Here is an 18,038-nt window from a genome sequence, read left to right as displayed (position 1 = left end):
TTAAAACCAACCAGGATCGTGCTAAATTTGTTTGTACAATTCCTAGTGTTGTTTTTAAACATCCTTCCAAATTTAACTGAATTTTGCTAGTTTGGTTAATTGGTTATTTCTCGGTAGTAAAAACATACCGTCATTTAGACAGTGCAGACTTTAAATATATGGTTTGAAATGTGAATTTACACTGAAACTACATGGCCCCCTTTAAAAACAAATGTCATAAAATGATGGACACTGAGCATCTAGCTCAGGGGTGGCCAACTCCAGGCCTCGAGAGCCGGTCTCCTGCAGGCTTTAGATAACACCCTGGGTCAACACACCTGAATCAAATGATCAGTTCATTACCAGGCCTCTGGAGAACTACAAGAAATGTTGAGGAGGTCATTTAGTCATTTAAATCAGCTGTGTTGGATCAAGGACGCATCTAAAACCTGCAGGACAGCAGCTCTCGAGGCCTGGAGTTGGCCACCCCTGATCTAGCTGATCTTCTATTAATCATCTAAACAAGAAAAAAAAAAACCTAAAGACAAAACTAATATTAACATTTACGAAAAGTTTATAATTAAAGAGGCACCACAGCATGATATGGAAAGACAAGGTCACACCATTAAGAAAAAAAGTCCAGGTTTTATTGTGTATCGTGGCTGTAGTCCATGTTTAACTGCCAGATGTGTGTGAAAGAGAGAGAAGAGAGAGAGAAAATAAGCGGAGTCAGAGCAAAACACAGCAATGTCAACCTTTGTCATCCATGAGCAAATGAATCATGGCAAAGTTAACAGTTGTGTAAAGGAAGATAAAACTCTATTTAACACACTAAGGCGAGCTAATGTAAACACACAAGTGGCATCTAAAAACAAATATGTGAGACGGAAACTGAAGAAGCCATCTTTGAACCTGAACATGGGACTACAAACCAGTCAACAACAGTGCTAACAGAACTGAGTTGACAGCAGTGGAGTCAACAGTAGAGTAGAATGGGTTAGAGTAGAGTAAAGAGGCGAGCAGAGCGGAGTTAATGGCATCGGTCAGCTGTTTGTCCTTCGGGTGGCTTGAGTATTGTAATGAGGGGGTTCCCAGCATCATGCAGATCAGCAGAGTGGCAGACAGGGGCGTTTGATTGGTCAGCCGGCTCTCAGCAAAGAAACACGTTGCAGTTCTACAGGCTGGGCTGGGCTGGGCTGAAAACCCGTCTGGATGAGGTTCAGTGATTGACATCTAGAATCTGGTGTTTGCTTGTTTGTCAAAACAGGCGTGAATGAAACAGCCGGGAGGGAGGGATGAGTGCTCTCTCTTCTCCTCCCTCCATACTTCACACAGTGACCTTCACTATGGCTGCCCCTGCCCGCCAAAGTGGAGACGCAGGTTAACCGAAATTGTGAATGGCCAGCCTGAACATGTCATTGGTGCACACCCATGCATCGTTAATGTTCTTCAGGATGAAACTCTGATGGAAACCCATAATGGGGTCTTCATCTGCCTGCAAACACACACACAGATGACAAAGCTGTTACTGATTGAGGCTAGTTCATCAAAGGTACACATTTAGAGTAAAGAACACCTGTTACAATAAAATTATACTGTTATTCGTATTGTTTTTATTGAACTGGGTGCCTCTGTTTCATACTGTCAGACACAGCAGAAATACACCAATGGAACAGTAAAATCAGTACAGTGTATGGTGATCAGTAAATACTCCTACAAATATCACTTTCAGAAACATTTTTGAATAGGTAGAAACGATTTTTCAGAATGTAAACAGAGACTTTGTTCACAGGAAAGCTAGCTTTGCCTTAAAAATTTCAACAGTTCTTTCTAGTGTGGTGTGTACCCAGTCATCTAGATACTTGTTACTGACTAATGAGGCCAACAACAGAAATACCAGTCATCAAAAGTATTGTGATTTTAATAATCTATAGCCCCAGTTAACATCTGGGTCTAGGATATGTCAGGAGTGTACATCTATTCATCTCTCTCTCCATTTCATATGCATGTCTGTGTCAAAGTAACCTGCCATATAATCACTCACCTGAAGCAATGCAGGCATGCATACAATAACCCGCAAAAGAAGGCTGCCGGTGCTAGCACTGCTAACATTAACCATACTTTGCAAACTATCCTAAAAATCTATTTTTGTATTTTTTTACCATGAGGTATAAAGCGTGAACTGTGGAAAGTTTAAGTCTCGAATGGAACCATAAGCCTTTCCCCTTGTTGATCATTGCTTCCTGATCCAAGCAGATTTAAAGAAATGTAAATGCCTTAAACGTATTTAAAGAATAGACAACCTGTTGCTGCCTTTCTAGGCTAGGTTGTTTGTGTGACTGGTATTTTACCAAGTTAAACCAGACTATTGTCATACAGCAACTCCTGAGATAAAGTCAGTGTGTTTTGTTCATTTTTCGCTAGTGTAGTCAAGAGGCCTGTACCTCAAGCAGTTTTCCAGGTAATATCAGGGTTAACCCTGGATTTCTTTGTACAGTGAAGGTTGTAAACTCCTTCCCAGTGTATATCACCATACTATGTCCAAACATTCTGAAAAATCAGTTCTCCTAAAAACAGTGTCACCATGCTGGAAGATTTCACAGACCTCAATGAGTAGATAGGAGAGTTTATTTTTTTTTATTTTTTTTTTTTAAAATAGCATCTAAAGTCCATCTTTCCTTGATAAGCCTCAGTAACGAATTTTCGGTTAGACCCAACTTTATTCTTTGATCTTTTTTGTGAACGGTAAGCAATTTTAAAACTATTTTATTGCTCCATAAGCATTAATATATGATCTACACCTTTTTGCATTTAATGACCTTATATCAAATTTACACATAGATAAGCCTACATTTGAATTCAATTTGTTTTTCCTATTTAATTTATTACTCTTAGATTGTTCCGTTTATAGAATACAAACTGCCCTTTAAAATATTAATTTAATTAAATACTCAATTATGATCCATCAGATCATCCCATGTCTTAATAATAAAGTTGTAATATTGATGGGTTTGGTAACTTGCACAGGCTGTATTTTTGTCATTCTTTCATGGCTTCAAATAACAAACAATAACAAAACTTTATTAATATAGCTGCAGTCTTCCAGTTTTATTGACTAAAGCACTGAAAGCTTATACATTGATTCTTCCTCTTTAATGCTAAACTACTGTACAGTGCTTTTCCTCTCATACCACTGTTTTGCTGTTACTTTCAGTCTGTAATATGTATTTAACCTCTTCATATTTTTCCCCACATTATAGTCTTATATTCCTTTTTTTTTTCTTTTTTTTTTTTTAAAATCAGACACTCTGCTGTCAGTACACTTAATCCATAATTGTGTCTGATCAAATGCCGCCAACACCATCCTATTCAAGTAATTACAGTCTAAATTGGTAAACACTGTATTAATAGCCCAGCTTTCTGTGATCAGTCATCCTTACTGCCATTGTTAGGGTAAGTGAATCCAGATAACGCAAAGATACCCTGATACCCTGGGCGTGTAGATATGCTAGACACAGCTTAAAAATAAGAAAAATTACCAAATTTCCCATCACCCGAAGAACTGAAAATCCTATAAAATACTTTAGTTCAAAGTGTCCCCACAGAAGCAGAACCACCCTGCTGTTTCCTAGTGGGGCTAATGTGGCTAACATAATTATTAACTTTGATCTCTCTTCCACATACACACACACATACTCTCATACACTCTCGAGCTCTGAGGAAAAATTAAATGTTGAGGGAAGACTACAAATTGAGCACAAATTGTGCAAGGAGTGATTTATAACCAGCAGAGAGGTACTGGGTGTGTATTTCTGAGTTTGTGGTTTTATGTGCTTCAGTGCCGGTAAACTTAGCTGGCTTTCTGTTAGCCATGTGCATTAGTTTGCTTCTGTCCTACTTCCGACACTCATTTTAACACAGCTGAACTCACAGTAAATTTTTTCTCATTTAAAAATATCTGTTATTGTTGTCGGACAACAGAAAAACTAAAATACAGACACTGAAACGCACTGTTAGAGACTGAGCTCTTTAGGGAGTAAATTAGTTATACTAGGGGCAAATATCATGGTTAAAAAAAAACTAAAAAAAAAAAAAAAAAAAAAACCTAATCAGAACTGTATTTTGGACCAAAACTTGAAATATACATTTAGGGGACATCTGGAACTATATTAATTAATATTTCTTGAAGCGGCCTTTATAATCTGAACTGAATGTGGTAAATGGTTTCAAATTACTCTTAGGTATACTATATGTAATATTTGTATGGACAATGTTTCACTTCAACAATTAAATATTCCTCAATTTTTACTTTTCTGAGCGCTTTCTTACTTTTAGACTTATCGACAAGTCTCATTTCTTCTCCTTAAGAAAAAGAAGAGAGAAAAAAAAAAGATCCGTAGTTTGAACCCAGTTCAGCTGAAGAGAGTGAAGAAAACTGACTGGGGTACCACCAACTGCCGACATGATGGGGACAAAAAGTCAGTTGAAAGTTACGTTATCATTTACTGGATTAACATTTTTGCCTAAAAAGTGCTTCAAATCCAGTTTCTACATTAAACACACACACGCTCACACACTAAAATCTTTCTCATCATGTTCAACCTATAAATTGCAGTTTTAAATTAAGAAGCACTGATCAGATCCTGGAAGAATAAGGGAAACAACCTTATTTACTGTATAGCTCAATGTGTGACAATTTAGCTGTAAAACAGTGAATCCTGTCACGCTCCATTCAATGACATCGTGATAGTGCTACTTACTTTAAGCTGTCCTACAACCATACTCAAGATGCAGCTGTCTGGAGTTGGCTGATGGTCCTGCGCCGTTATACTATGCGCTATTTTTTGAAATGGGAGACTCTGGTCCACACAGATAATGAAGATACACAAGAGAAAGATTAATACAGGTATATCAGGCAGTGAAAACATTTACTTAAGATGTGTCTGAAGTATTCCAAACTATTTTGATATAAATGTTACATACAGAGATTTAATAATCACTAAAGCTGTGTACATTAGCCATCTTCTTTTAATGATCACATATCACAGTTTAACCTGGTTTCTAGTGTGCATGAGCTTACACTGTCACTACACATCTCACTTAAGCCACTAACCACCTGTTGCATGCATGTGACCTCTGTATAAGACAATAGGTTAGCAAATGTACTCACAGCGAGTTTCTCGACAATTGCTCTTTTCCCCTGGTACTGCTGTCCTTCCCACGTAAGGCATGATGCATCGATCTGTGTAGACAGTGGGAAAGAGTGATCAGCGCAAAAGTGGAAGAGGATGTAATGTGCAGATGAAAACCCACATCATGACTCAGCAGATTGCTTAAAACATCATCAATTAGACACTGACATGTACAGTTTAAAAATCACAGATTGTTACAACCAACAGAATTATTTTGTCAGGGTTTTTGGGCTGCTTTGATGTTAAAAAGTGCCTTATGTAAATGCTTTGATTCATAAAACTGAACCTGCACAATCATTTTAATAAGTAGGTTTATTTAATGACTTTTCCTTTTTGAGACCTTTTTTCCCCAAATAAGGAATGTGAACATAGCACATAGAAAAAGACTAATTTTCCTACTCATTAAATCACTCATAGAATGAGTGCCCTGAGGGCCATATAATGACACAAGGGCTAAAGCTAGGGGTTACTCAATGTTCTGATTATTGAATAATACCTGTACAATGTATAGACAAGACTGCTTATTTTGTTTCAAGACAGATTTTATTATATACAAACCAATTTCATCATAAAAAATAAAAACATTTTCAACAGAAGTTCCACACATTTGAAAAGATGGAGTCAAAGAACACAAAATGTGACAGTTTCTGTCAACTAAACTAAGAACTTATTGACAAGCCGTTTACCTTTGTGCCTTTGGCAGCACTTTGTAATTATATAATCACAAGTTCTCAACTATAGAGGGAAAAAAAATTCAATCCAAAGAGCCATGGCTTGCAAATGTGCATGGTATGTGCGAGTGAAAACAACATGTTTCCAAATAATAATCATCATGACCACAAGCCTTCATCTTGTGGTCATCACCACAACTTCAGGAGTAAGTCTGACAATGCAAGGCTGATGTCTAGACCTGCTCGATTCGGTTCGAGCCCCAGCTTGGACAGTCTCGGTCGTTGTATCCTTGGGCAAGACACTTCACCCGTTGCCTACTGGTGGTGGTCAGAGGGTCCGGTGGCGCCAGTGTCCGGCAGCCTCGCCTCTGTCAGTGCGCCCCAGGGTGGCTGTGGCTACAATGTAGCTTGCCATCACCAGTGTGTGAATGTGTGAGTGAATGGGTGGATGACTGGTTGTGTAAAGCGCTTTGGGGTCCTTAGGGACTAGTAAAGCGCTATACAAATACAGGCCATTTACCATTTATCCAGATATGTCGATACTGTCATTAAAAATCTTGGTGCTTTAATTTCCTTAACTTTTAACAATCAAATCAGGAATTTTGTCAAAAGCTGCTTGACAACATTCACCAACTGAGAACCATCACTAAATGAAAACTAGTTTTGTATCTAAAGAACTAAAGAGTTATCCATGCCTTTATCACCTCTCAGCTGGACTACTGCAATTCCCTGTGTGTAGGATTGCCCAATTGCACTTTCTTTCATTTACAGATGGTTCAAAGCGCAGCTGCTCATCTCATACGAGTGAGCAAAGCTGTTTTAGCTAAGCTGCGCTGGCAACCTGCAAAGTTTTGAATATATTTAAACATTATTTGTTTTAAAGCACTCTATGGATTAGCTCAACAAATATATTGCAGATCTTTTAACTCCACATCACGTCACTGAGGTCATCATCACAATAACTTCTCTTGGTGTCCTTTTCTCAAATAAAAATTAAAAATGACCAAGACTTTGCAAATATTGCCCCTAGGCTCTCGAACTGTCTGCCACTTCTATTTATTTTTTTTTAACTGTTGTCTGACATATTTCTCAATTATAATTTTTAATATGCTCCCTGTCTGTTATGCAAGCTATGTGTTTGTAATTGTAAAACACTTTAAAATGTGCCATATACATAAAGTGACCTAACTGGACAATACCTAAATCATTAGGATTATAAACTCGAAATTAAGGAAAGTGAGATTATTACAGCAAGAGTTTACTCATAAACACCTACATAAGACAAGTCCAACTCACATATATAGATCCCAGTTGTGATCTGTCAGAGTCAAACATCTGATAGTAGTGTTGCACAAAGCTGGATCCTATCTGCTCCCACAAAGGCTGGTCCACCATCCTGAATCACCCTGCAACTCACACTGAGCGTGTGGGAGAGAGCGAGTCAGACAAACGTAATGAGATAAGAAAAGGGGCAATTCATAGAAAAAACAACAACAGCACCACCACCAGCAGCAGCCTCCCACTTATATCAAAACTAATTTATAGTCACTAGATGTCAACATGAGCTTCAGATTTCTGAAAAAACTCTTGGACAGCCCTCACTACCATAAGACAGTATTCTGGGATCCTGTTGTTTTATAGAATCAAGCTCTTAAAGCAGCAAACAGTACAACAGACTGTACAGTACACACATTGTTTTGATTTTTGTTAATTTTTTTTTTTTTAAAGAAAAATGTTTTTAACTAAAGACCACAAAAAAATTAGCATATAGATCCAATTTCATTGAGAAAAATAAATGTTAAAATTACTTAACTGAATGAGCCAAAGTATATTTTGCTGCAACGGATCCCTCCGCTCGGGTGACACTGACAGCCCAAGTCATGTGCTCCCACATAACGATACACGGCTGTTACTGGAACAATCCGAGCGCTCTGCACATTAGCAGTAGACTGCGAGCAGAATACCCCGAATTGCGACCACACATAAGTAGTTCAGGGCCCCCGTAAATATAGTCAGAAGTAAAGGGGGATTGAGGAAATATGAGCAAGTAACGTTAATGTACGGAAAAGCTAATTTTTAACTACTTAACTCTAGCTAACTAGCTGCTGCTAGCTTGTGTCATGTTTGCTAATGTTGACTCAGCCTGTGCTAGCACAGACAGTTCACATACGTAGCATGTCTCCTCGCCAGCCAATGTTAGGCGTCAGATAAATTATATTTCCAGGCGTTAGCTGATCGGCCAGCTGGTAGTGGCCTGTTCACCAGTTGCTAAAAATACCCCGTCTGCTTTGAGTGTTCATACCTCTTGCGGGCCCGCGCGCACAGCTCTGGAACACCGAAGCAGCTACTCTACATAGGCGTGTCCACCGTTAGCCCCAAACCGGCCAATAGCAACCGATTTAACAACTTATACCGCTTCAGGCTTGTTCGAATGTCAGATTAAACTAGTGCTTTTTGTTTTCGAACATGTTTCCATTCACTATTTTGTAAGGGGGCACCATAAAAACTAGTAATAAAAACTTACCTCTTACGCCGAGGCCGGCTGCACGATCGCACAGTGCAATGTCTGCTCCGCTACGAGGGTACGTACAAAAAGCCGTAAAAGGCCCGATGCATTATGGGGATTGTAGTATGCTCAATTTGCTTGTCTGTCGCATTTTACATAATACTGCCACATTCTGATACATACTATATAAATATATGTATATTCAGAAGTGTGTCATGTCATTTATGATTGTGTAAACTGCTTGCTTTTATGTTGCTTTTATTATTCTACTGTGTACAGTGTCCTTGAGGCGCTTGAGGCGCTTTCAAATAAAATGTACAGGTATTATTATTATTATTATTATTATGTCCAAATCACACGTTTTGATGATTTCTGAAGTGAAAAAAAAAACAATAAAAACCCATGGAGTAACAGACAATAAAAATGGTAAGTCAAAAATGGTTTTATTTTATTTGATGTACAAAGATGTGCTACAGTCACGACTGTCTAGCAAGAACACTTGCATTACATTACATTTGCTTTTAAAATTACATCAATTTGCAGCACAAAACAGATTTAGTAATTTGTAACTAGTGCCTTCATTGTTCTCTTAGGTTAGGTTGCTGATTTTGGACTAACTGCAAGCAATGAAGAGATGAGTGTTGAAGACTCAAATAGAGAGAATTGCAGTAGTCCAGTCTAGAGGTGATGAAAGCATGAATAAGTGTTTCTAGGTCTCTTGGAGGAAGATAAGGCTTAGCTTTGTCAATTTCACGTAACTGATAAAAACTTGTTTTCACAACTGTGGACACTTGCTTCTCTAATTTAGAGGAGCTATCTAAAAACACTCTGAGATTCCTTACAGTGTGAGAAAGATGAGAAGCAAGAGAACCGAGGGTATCGGTTAACTTGTTCAAAGGGGCATGAGTTCCAAAAACCATAACTTCAGTCTTATTTTCATTTAGTGTAAGAAAATTCTGTGTTAACCAGTCTTTAACATCATGTAAACAGTTAAGCAAAGGCTGCAGTGGGACAGAGACATCCAGTTTCAAGGGGAAGTAAATTTGGATGTCATGAGCATAACAATGAAAGGGAATGTTGTATTTCCTAAAAATAGATCCCAAAGGCAGTATGTATAAGGAGAACAGAGTTGGACCCAAAACAGACCCCTGTGGCACACCACAACACATAGGGGCGGAGGAAGAGGAGTATTGCCCAATTTTAATAGAAAAAGACCTCTCCGATAAATATGATTTAAACCAAGATAAAACCGTGCCTTTTAGACCAACTACGTGTTCAAGTCTCAATAAAAGAATGTTGTGATCAACTGTGTCAAAGGCGGCAGTCAAATCTAAAAGGACGAAAACAACAGAGCAACCTGAGTCTACAGTTAAAAGAAGATCATTAAAAACTCGTAAAAGCGCAGTCTCAGTACTGTGACGAGATTTAAAACCAGACTGGAACACTTCACAAATGCCATGAGTGTCTAAAAAGGTCTGAAGTTGCTTGAAAACAACTTTTTCCAAAATTTTGGACATAAAAGACAGTTTAGAAATTGGCCTGAAGTTAGAAAGCACATTTGGATCAAGATTTTTCTTCTTAATAATGGGTTGCACAACAGCATGTTTGAAAACAGCTGGTACACAACCTGATGACAATGAAGTATTTAAAATAAAATACTAGGCCCAATGACATGAAGAGTTTCTTTAAGGAGGCGAGAAGGAAGAATATCTTGTGGGGAATTAGACGGTCTTAAGTGATCAAGTACTTCCTTCAATGCAGAAAAGGTTAAAGGCTCAAACTGCTGAAAAACAGCCGAGCATTTACAAGGTGGATCTAGGTCTAACACTGCCTGTGAATGCAGAGTTCGTAAGGTTGAGATGTTTTTAATGAAGTGATTCAAAAAGTTTTCACAAAGTGCAAAGGAAGCCTCCATAGGAACAGTGGCACAGGGGTTAATCACAGAATTAAAAATATTAAAAAGAACTCCGGGCTTATGACAGTTGGTAGAAATTACACCGGATAGGAAAGCAGATTTTTGCAGCTTTAACAGTTTTCTGATATTTTGTTAAGCAGTCATGCAGAATCCCCAAAGACACCTGGAGCTTGTCTTTTTTCCATTTTCTCTCCGCACATCGACGTTCGCGTCTGAGAGCGCAGGTGGTTTCATTCAGCCAAGCGGGTGGTTTCATCAGACCTACACTGCACAAAATAGGTTTAGATAATTAAATAAAATATACTAATTTGTTTGAGTTTTATTCAGTATAAAGGGTTACTGTCAGTTGCCAGTTCTTGGATTCCTTATATTTGTACAGTCAATCAAAAGGCATTTAAATGCACACTTGATGAATACCACTGACACAGAAATAAATAAATGTATTCTCCTACTATTTTAGTTAGTTTCTATAGTTAGCATCTATCCATCTATCTATCTATCTATCTATCTATCTATCTATCTATCTATCTATCTATCTATCTATCTATCTATCTATCTATCTATTGACTTATTTTTACAAATGAAGTGCAGCTCATATGGGTTGTGAACTTTCTTAGAATAAATCCTTGAGATTATATAATAACCCTGTTAATATCAGGGCATTAGGGAATCTTTTATTGAGCCTTAGGTTGCAAAGCATTTTTTTAACAGTCAAAGAAATTTTCAAACATACTATCAGCATTTGAAATATAAAACTGGCAGAGAAAGGTGCTTATCTGGGGTGGACATATTACCATTAGCAGCACATTAACTTATCTCTTTCTGCAGAGCATGGACTACAACGTCACTGAGCCTCACCGCTTTCCTTGTTTTGGTCCTGCAAGAAATTAAGTTTACTACATGTGTTGCTATATACTCTCAAGCTATAAGTAACACATGTTTAAATACTTAAATTCTCCCATTATTAGGCTACACAAAACTGCCTGATTACATCAACCCCAAGGTGCTGAGGACCTGTGCTAGCCAGCTGCCTGTGATCCTGAGTCACATTTACAGCCAAAGTTTGAAACAGGAGATGATATCAGTGTTAGGGAAAACATCCTGTCTAGTTCCTGTACCAAAAACCTCAACACTATTAAGAATTTAAAGCCTATTGACCACTTGCCATTACATCATATTTAATGAAGATTGTCAAGAGATAAGTACTGTCCAAGATGAAAACATCTCATGACCCTCTGCAGTTCGCATACAGAAGCTACCAGAAATATTAACGAACATGTCCACCATCTCCTGGATTAATGATTACCTGCTAGACAGACTGCAATTTGGGAGACTGGACAGTACAGTATAGGAGCTCCAAAGGGAACTGTGTCATCTCCATTTGTGCTCACCTTGTACACCTGAGGCTTTCAGTACAATTGTGGTCTATGCAATCTACAGAAATACTCTGACAATTCTGCAGTTGTTGGTTGTATTAGTTGTGGGTGGGAAGAGGAGCACAGAGCACTACTGGGTGACTGGACTGGCCTGGGAGGATTCATCTGCTTCCAAATGTGAATAAGACCAGAGCGACTGTGATCAACTTCAGAGGAAAGAGGACAACTGACCCATGTCTATCCTGGGATAGGATGCTGATGTGGTGGAGGAGTACAAATACAGAGGCATCCATATCAACAACAGGTTGAACTGGAAGACCAACACAGAAGCTGTATCCAAAAAGAGGATGAGCAAGCTCTACTTCCTAATGAAGAGAGCAAAACGAGAGTAAAATCATGGGGATTTTCCATCAGCCAGTTGTAGTGAGCACAATGTACTTTGCTGTGGTGTGCTGGAGAAGCAGCGTCAGAGCTGGTGACTTGGATGTTGTAAATGAATGTATTTTTTTTAAACAGGCTCGAAAAATGTTACATTGTTCAGTTCCTTATTCTCTGTCATACATATTGTGTTACAATGTTGGATACTCATTTTAAACATGGCCAGAGTTTTCATTGTTAAGGTCAGTATACGTGACTGTGATTCATTGCTCTAAATGCCTTCTCCTACATTTGCTCTTCTCCTGAATATGTATGGCTTCATAGTGAATGGGGAATAATCCCTAAAAAGGTCATCTCAAGCGCACACTAACTGTGAACACAGAAGTTCCACCCACTTGCTTTTCAAACACTCTGATTTCGAGGGGCAGCCAATCAGAAGAAAGTCGGCTAAAAGGAAAGAGGAAGGCATAAAGTGAAGGACTTCACCAAGGCTCAGAATAAGATAAACAGGGATTATTTTGAACTGTCAGTCATGCAAAGATACTCTGGTAGAGGAGAAGAATATGAATGTAGTATACGAATGGATACGGCATAGTAGTCCCATTTTAATACCATATCAAAGAAAGAAATATGAATTAAAATTATTTTTATAAGATACATTTAGCCTGATTAGCACAGTTAACAAAGCAAAAATCAACAAAAATCACTTAACCATTTCCAGGGAACAAATGAAAATAGTTCTGGCTGATTTTACAAGGCTTTAATTTTCCCCAGAACAAAGGAAGTGTTTTACATTTGTGTGAATAAGATGAATAAGATCATTGAACTGTTGTAATACAGAATGACTACTATACGAGTATTTCACTCACTGTTAGGAAAGTGGTTTTAAGATTTGATGGTACATTTTCCACTGAATTGTCAAGGAACTGAAGGTAAAGCTTGGAAACTCACAGGTGGTCTCAGTGGCCACAATTTCTAATATTTAATTCAGCATCTTCACAATTTTGATCACATGTTGTGAATTACATCAAGGCTCAAACTTGAGACCCCAGCTGCTAAACGCAGGCTCTAAGAGGAGATGGGATCACCACTGTTGCCTGCTTCACCTTGAGATGAGGCCAAATGTGGATCCGTTTCCTCTCCAAAATATGTTGTCCTCTGGGCCTCCCTATACATATGAACACACACATATATACACATGGCTCTCATTTGACAAAGTAAAACAGAACCAGACACAGAAAATTACTCATAACCTTCAAGACTTTTCTGAACTGATGGTATAAGGCTAGGCAGTAGTGTATGCTGCACATATTTTAAAGCCCCTTGAGGCAAAATTATGACTTTATGCAGTATAAATATAACTGACTAATCCACTGTGTGTGTGTGTGTGTGTGTGTGTGTGTGTGTGTGTGTGTGTGTGTGTGTGTGTGTGTGTGTGTGTGTGTGTGTGTGTGTGTGTGTGCACATGCATATGTGTGTATGTTTCAATGTATATCTATTTTTATCACCTAGACTCATGGACAGGGAACATGTTGCTCTCAGGGGCATCAGAGGTGACTGGTTCCTCTTGTTGCTGGGACTGAATGTGGCTTTGCTGCTGGGACCCACTCTCATCAGTCTGAAAAACATTTTGGTAGCAATGTTGGTCGCTACTTTTGCTGAGAAGATTGATCCAACTTTCATATTTGTCAGTTTACGATGACATTTTGCAAATATTATTATTTCCTCCACTCTTTATGTCAAGCTGTCTCTATCGCTGGAATAGCACTATCGATCTTCTGGACCCTAATTTATTCATATTTAGGCTCTTTATCAGCTTTATCAGGTGACATTTATTAGATTAGAGACAAATAGTGACACACACATTACATTTATTAGAATATTCATAGAATTGAAAATCTGTTCAAGTTCTACATACGTAAAGTACCTGGACAGAGGTTGAGACGTGTGTCTTGGCCTGCATGCTGCCTCTTTTGTGGAGTTCCAGCAGTGTGTCATACTCACGCTTTAACTGATCAAAGTCATCCTGGAGTGTCTTCAACTTCACAATAAAAAGAAAAAAAAGTCACCAAAGACTGTTAAGATGTTAAGTCATGAAGTCTACGTATAGTATCCAGCATGAGATACCTGTAGCTCGGTCCGTTGGTGTTTCTGTTCAAGGGTGTCCCAGTCACACTGGGGCACAACACCCCAGTACTCTGCGTTCATCCTGTTCAGTTCCTCCTGGGCTTTCCTCAGGTCTTCTCGACACACCTTTAGAGCGAGCTGCAGTTCCACAGGATCCTTCCAATCTAAATGGAAACACATGTAAGAGCATGACACACTTCCCTATAGACATTTATATTTTATAAACATAAAAACATATGTTTTGCTGAGCTCTAGAGGTTACTGTACTTGGGTTTTTCAAATATAGATAATGTTGGGCCTTTTCCATCAAAGAGGTTTTCAAACTTTTTCTGGCATGCCCCACATCAGAAGCTGATCACACGCTACCATCTTTTATCAATTATTTAATAATAATAATACAAAAAAGTTGGAAATTAGTGAAATAAAAGTCAAACGAACAGAATTTGCAAACTACTTCTGCAATTTTTTCAATCTCAAAAATAATCTTTTTTATGGAGTTTAACTTTAACTTTCAAATCCAAAATATGGAGTTTAACACAGTTACAGAGTTATTCTCCATTACTACTATAGTTACAGAGAGTCTCTAGTGAGTCACTGGAAATGTTTCCTAAGGAATACCATCCAATAAAGATATTGACAGTTTCAACGTTTAAACAAATTATTATTTTCAGCATCACTTAAAGGGTATCAATTGTTTTTCCTTTAATTCCATCGTACATATATTGTTGCTATGGTGACTCCTCATATTAACCTTCAAATCCTTTGGTCAGAGTGTGAAAAAGTAATCCCTTTGATAAATAAAATAAAATAAAATAAAATAATTAATTAATCCCAATAAAGAATATGTTATATTGTCTTAAAACCATACATGTTTATTTTGGGAAGAAATCACATCTAAATTCACATCTAAAAAAAAGGACCTTAAGTTATTTTCAGTTCACTGTTAACTAGTTAAAGATGTAATAGATGTTGTTATACCTGTACTTTTATCTGCAGAACGCTGCTCCTTCACACTACTTGTTGTCATGTCATTGAGCTGCCAAATCAGCAACCTGCGAGCATCACGCTCCTCCCGGTACTGCAGATACTGGTCAGACAGTTCTGACTGCAGATGATCCACCTTAAGAGGAACAACAGGCAGTGGGGTGACTGATACGATAATGATGAGCTATTAATTGATGGATAAATTTCCTTCATGCGCAGGGTTGTGTGTATGCTTTCATGCCCTTAAGCTTTTATGCTTTCATAAAAACTTTCATGCCCTTAAAAGTCACATGTCTTGATGCATTTTCAATCATCCAGGTAAATAAATCTCCAAAAGTTGATTCTGTTCATCTGGACGTAGCGTTTTCAGTGGGAGAAACGTTTTGTCACTCATCCAAGTGACTAAAAGTCACATGATTAATTAAACAAAAATAAAATTAAAAGTATGCCATTTACCACTGCCTGCACTGTCTTCTCTCTCTTTCTCATGGCTTCAATCTCCTCCTTTAGCTTCTGCTTCTCCATTTTCAAGGCAGCAATCTCAGCCTGCTCCTCTGCCCAGCGAGCTTGAATCTTTCTGTCACATTCCTCTGTCACCAGTCTCAGATGGGACTGCAGTGGTTCCAGCTTTTTGATTTGTTCTCCCTGATGAACTGAAAAGATGTATACAATGCATGCATTACAACAAATAATCAACTCCCTGATATAAAGTCTTTATACAAAGAAAAGCTAACCTCTACAAACTTCATCTTTTTACTGAATAGACAATTAGTTTTAAATAGGTTAGAATAACATGTTGCGACCAACTCTTTCTATGCTACAATAGAACTTATCATTTTACTGCCTACACAAACTGCTAGGACCTTTTAGAAAACTATTGGAATCTAGTGGAATCCTTTCCACTAGAGTTACTGACCAAAGGTGTTTTCATATTCCTTTTTAATGGCAGACAGAAGGGGTTGGTACGTTTTGAAGGTAGTGATGAAACATTCAAATGCATTGCGGTAGACCTGTAGGCAAAGTAGAGTAAGATTGTAAGTACTTAGACTGCAGCAAGAAAATACGTGTATATCTTCTAAACATAAATACAATCAACAAAAACATTTCACCTGAAGTTTCAGCTCCTGAAATTTCAGCTCATGTGGGTCGATAGTATGAAGCTCCTTGCTCACATAGTTCTCCAGCTGCATCAGAAGTTGTGGCTTTCTGTCTGGGCCTGCATAAAAGTAACTGCCTCCTGTCCAGCACTGCATGATTGGTCACACAAAAGCACACAGTACTGTGAAAGGAACTTTTCTGTGACACTGAAAGATAAAGTTTATAAAGATGCCATGAAGTTCTGAGATGATCTTTATACCAATGAAAAGACTTTAGATGTTGGCAGGACAAAGTCAGATTGCTGTTTGTGTAATGTTGCCTGATTTACGTACCTTTCTCGTTGCACATGGTTGGACAGATACACCACCAGCACTTTCCTCTTCATGTCCTTCCTCTGATGTCTGGGCTTTGTAACTTTGTAGATTGTATTCATATGTAAGTCTAATATGGAAACAACAAATCAGTCTGCTTTAAATGTACTTTAAATAAGCTTTGAAATACAAATGTATTTATACATAAAAACAAACGTAGCATGATTTTTGGTGTAAATGGAAGTCATTTCATCACTTGCCTTGTTTTTTGTGACGGTGTTAAAGGTGGAAATTTTATATCTTTGTTTGGTGACATTTATAGCTTTGATATAAAGGGTAGACAATAACAAACACTTAGCCCGTTTGAAACTGTTGTATTTCGTCTGTTTAACTCAATGAGATCGGCTTTAGCGTCGCACAGCACAACATTTGTAGCAGGGTTTCCATGGTAACGACGACTGACTACGCAACAAGACCCCAAGTAGTTGCCCGGTGCGCGCCTAACTAATTTTCAAAATGGCAAAGATTTTATCTGCTCAACTCAATCATTAACTTTGATATATAATAACTAATATATGGTAACGTGTTTTATAATGGCTATTTCACATATCTGCTATATTAATTACAATATAATAAAACTTTGTAAACAACACAGTGTTTTTATGAACAGGCACATATTTCGCCGAGGAAATAATACTGCTATTAATACTGTAAAAATACCCTTTAACTTATAAATAAATACAAGTTTCACCATGTAAAGTTCAAAATTAAATTATATAACGTTCTGAAAACGTGTGTAAGTTTAACAGACGAAAACTACATTTCCTAGCCCCCTATCTCACTGGAAGGCCCTAAACCCGTCTGACAGTAGTGGAACTCTGTAGTCATTTCTAGAGACATTAGCATAAAAGCGAGCGTGCAGCTGAACTACAGTACCCACACGACACTATTTCAGCCTACAGTACATTCTGCTGCTTATCCGGGGATGTCACACCGCTGCTATTTTCTCCCCTCAGTCCCTCTCACTCTCAGCCTACAGCTCCAGCGGACTGACACTGGGCTTTGGATAGAAAGAAACGAACAATAAGATACAAAAACAGGAGGCCAAAAAAAATGACAGAGCTCGGAGCGGGAAGCCTGCCGCTGGGAGATCCTGCTTTTAATTACCAGGAGCACGAGCTTAACGAGAGGCTGAAGCGGCTTTACCCGGCTGTAAACGAGGAAGAGACCCCTTTACCCCGATCCTGGAGCCCCAAGGATAAATACAGCTACATTGGGCTGTCACAGAACAACCTACGGGTCCATTACAAAGGTTAGAGACCTGGCTCATCACTGATGGGCCTAAGTGTGTAGTCAAAACAGCAGTTCAAATCTGTTTGTGTTGTTGCCGAAGGGGGGTCTCTCTCTCTCTCTCTCTCACACACACACACACACACACTCAGTATGCGATTATGTTGACTGTGTATGTGCGTGTGCAGTCCTGGTAAATCTAGTCTGAGCT

At 38.3% G+C, this 18,038-nt stretch overlaps 3 protein-coding genes across 4 annotated transcripts in view; 1 reads left to right on the top strand and 2 right to left on the bottom strand.

The window, feature by feature from the left end:
* Nucleotides 1–604: 604 nt before the first annotated feature.
* On the bottom strand, nt 605–8,458 carry nutf2 (nuclear transport factor 2). 2 transcript variants are annotated; one of them, XM_063477715.1, is made up of 5 exons: nt 8,367–8,458; nt 7,139–7,260; nt 5,150–5,221; nt 4,740–4,838; nt 605–1,474 (listed from the first exon to the last, which is right to left on the bottom strand). In XM_063477715.1, exons 2-5 carry the CDS (start codon nt 7,235–7,237, stop codon nt 1,361–1,363), a joined length of 384 nt encoding a protein of 127 aa, XP_063333785.1. In that variant the 5' UTR covers nt 7,238–7,260; nt 8,367–8,458; the 3' UTR covers nt 605–1,360. The 2 variants fall into 2 exon arrangements, with proteins under 2 accessions (XP_063333785.1, XP_063333786.1); XM_063477716.1 differs by lacking the exon at nt 8,367–8,458 and adding an exon at nt 8,145–8,269.
* A 4,362-nt stretch (nt 8,459–12,820) lies between these two features.
* Nucleotides 12,821–16,663, bottom strand: tsnaxip1 (translin-associated factor X interacting protein 1). The gene is made up of 9 exons (XM_063480512.1): nt 16,559–16,663; nt 16,238–16,375; nt 16,045–16,138; nt 15,585–15,781; nt 15,123–15,264; nt 14,145–14,308; nt 13,945–14,058; nt 13,526–13,635; nt 12,821–13,185 (listed from the first exon to the last, which is right to left on the bottom strand). Exons 2-9 carry the CDS (start codon nt 16,316–16,318, stop codon nt 13,086–13,088), a joined length of 1,002 nt encoding a protein of 333 aa, XP_063336582.1. The 5' UTR covers nt 16,319–16,375; nt 16,559–16,663; the 3' UTR covers nt 12,821–13,085.
* Nucleotides 16,664–17,495: 832 nt separating this feature from the next.
* Nucleotides 17,496–18,038, top strand: part of ranbp10 (RAN binding protein 10) — a 38,054-nt gene continuing 37,511 nt past the window's right edge. The window contains exon 1 of the mRNA XM_063477714.1: nt 17,496–17,849. Coding sequence (XP_063333784.1) covers nt 17,651–17,849 — 199 coding nt within the window. The 5' untranslated portion in view covers nt 17,496–17,650. The remainder of the gene's footprint in view (nt 17,850–18,038) is intronic.

Source organism: Pelmatolapia mariae, linkage group LG7 (genome assembly GCF_036321145.2).
Source record: "Pelmatolapia mariae isolate MD_Pm_ZW linkage group LG7, Pm_UMD_F_2, whole genome shotgun sequence".
Classification (NCBI taxonomy): domain Eukaryota; kingdom Metazoa; phylum Chordata; class Actinopteri; order Cichliformes; family Cichlidae; genus Pelmatolapia; species Pelmatolapia mariae.
This window is presented reverse-complemented; position numbering and strand designations above follow the sequence as displayed.

What these genes read in the sequence shown, in the direction of transcription:
- nutf2 (XM_063477715.1), bottom strand. Translation starts at nt 7,237, where the DNA reads ATGGTGGACCAGCCTTTGTGGGAGCAGATAGGATCCAGCTTTGTGCAA. An exon ending in CACAACTGGGATCTATATAT is followed by an intron (nt 5,222 to 7,138) that starts GTGAGTTGGACT and finishes CTGTCTACACAG; the next exon opens with ATCGATGCATCATGCCTTAC. An exon ending in TGGTTGTAGGACAGCTTAAA is followed by an intron (nt 1,475 to 4,739) that starts GTAAGTAGCACT and finishes GTGTGTTTGCAG; the next exon opens with GCAGATGAAGACCCCATTAT.
- tsnaxip1 (XM_063480512.1), bottom strand. Translation starts at nt 16,318, where the DNA reads ATGCAGCTGGAGAACTATGTGAGCAAGGAGCTTCATACTATCGACCCA. An exon ending in AGAAGACAGTGCAGGCAGTG is followed by an intron (nt 15,265 to 15,584) that starts GTAAATGGCATA and finishes GTTCCTCTTAAG; the next exon opens with GTGGATCATCTGCAGTCAGA. An exon ending in TTCCCTGTCCATGAGTCTAG is followed by an intron (nt 13,186 to 13,525) that starts GTGATAAAAATA and finishes TCATATGTATAG; the next exon opens with GGAGGCCCAGAGGACAACAT.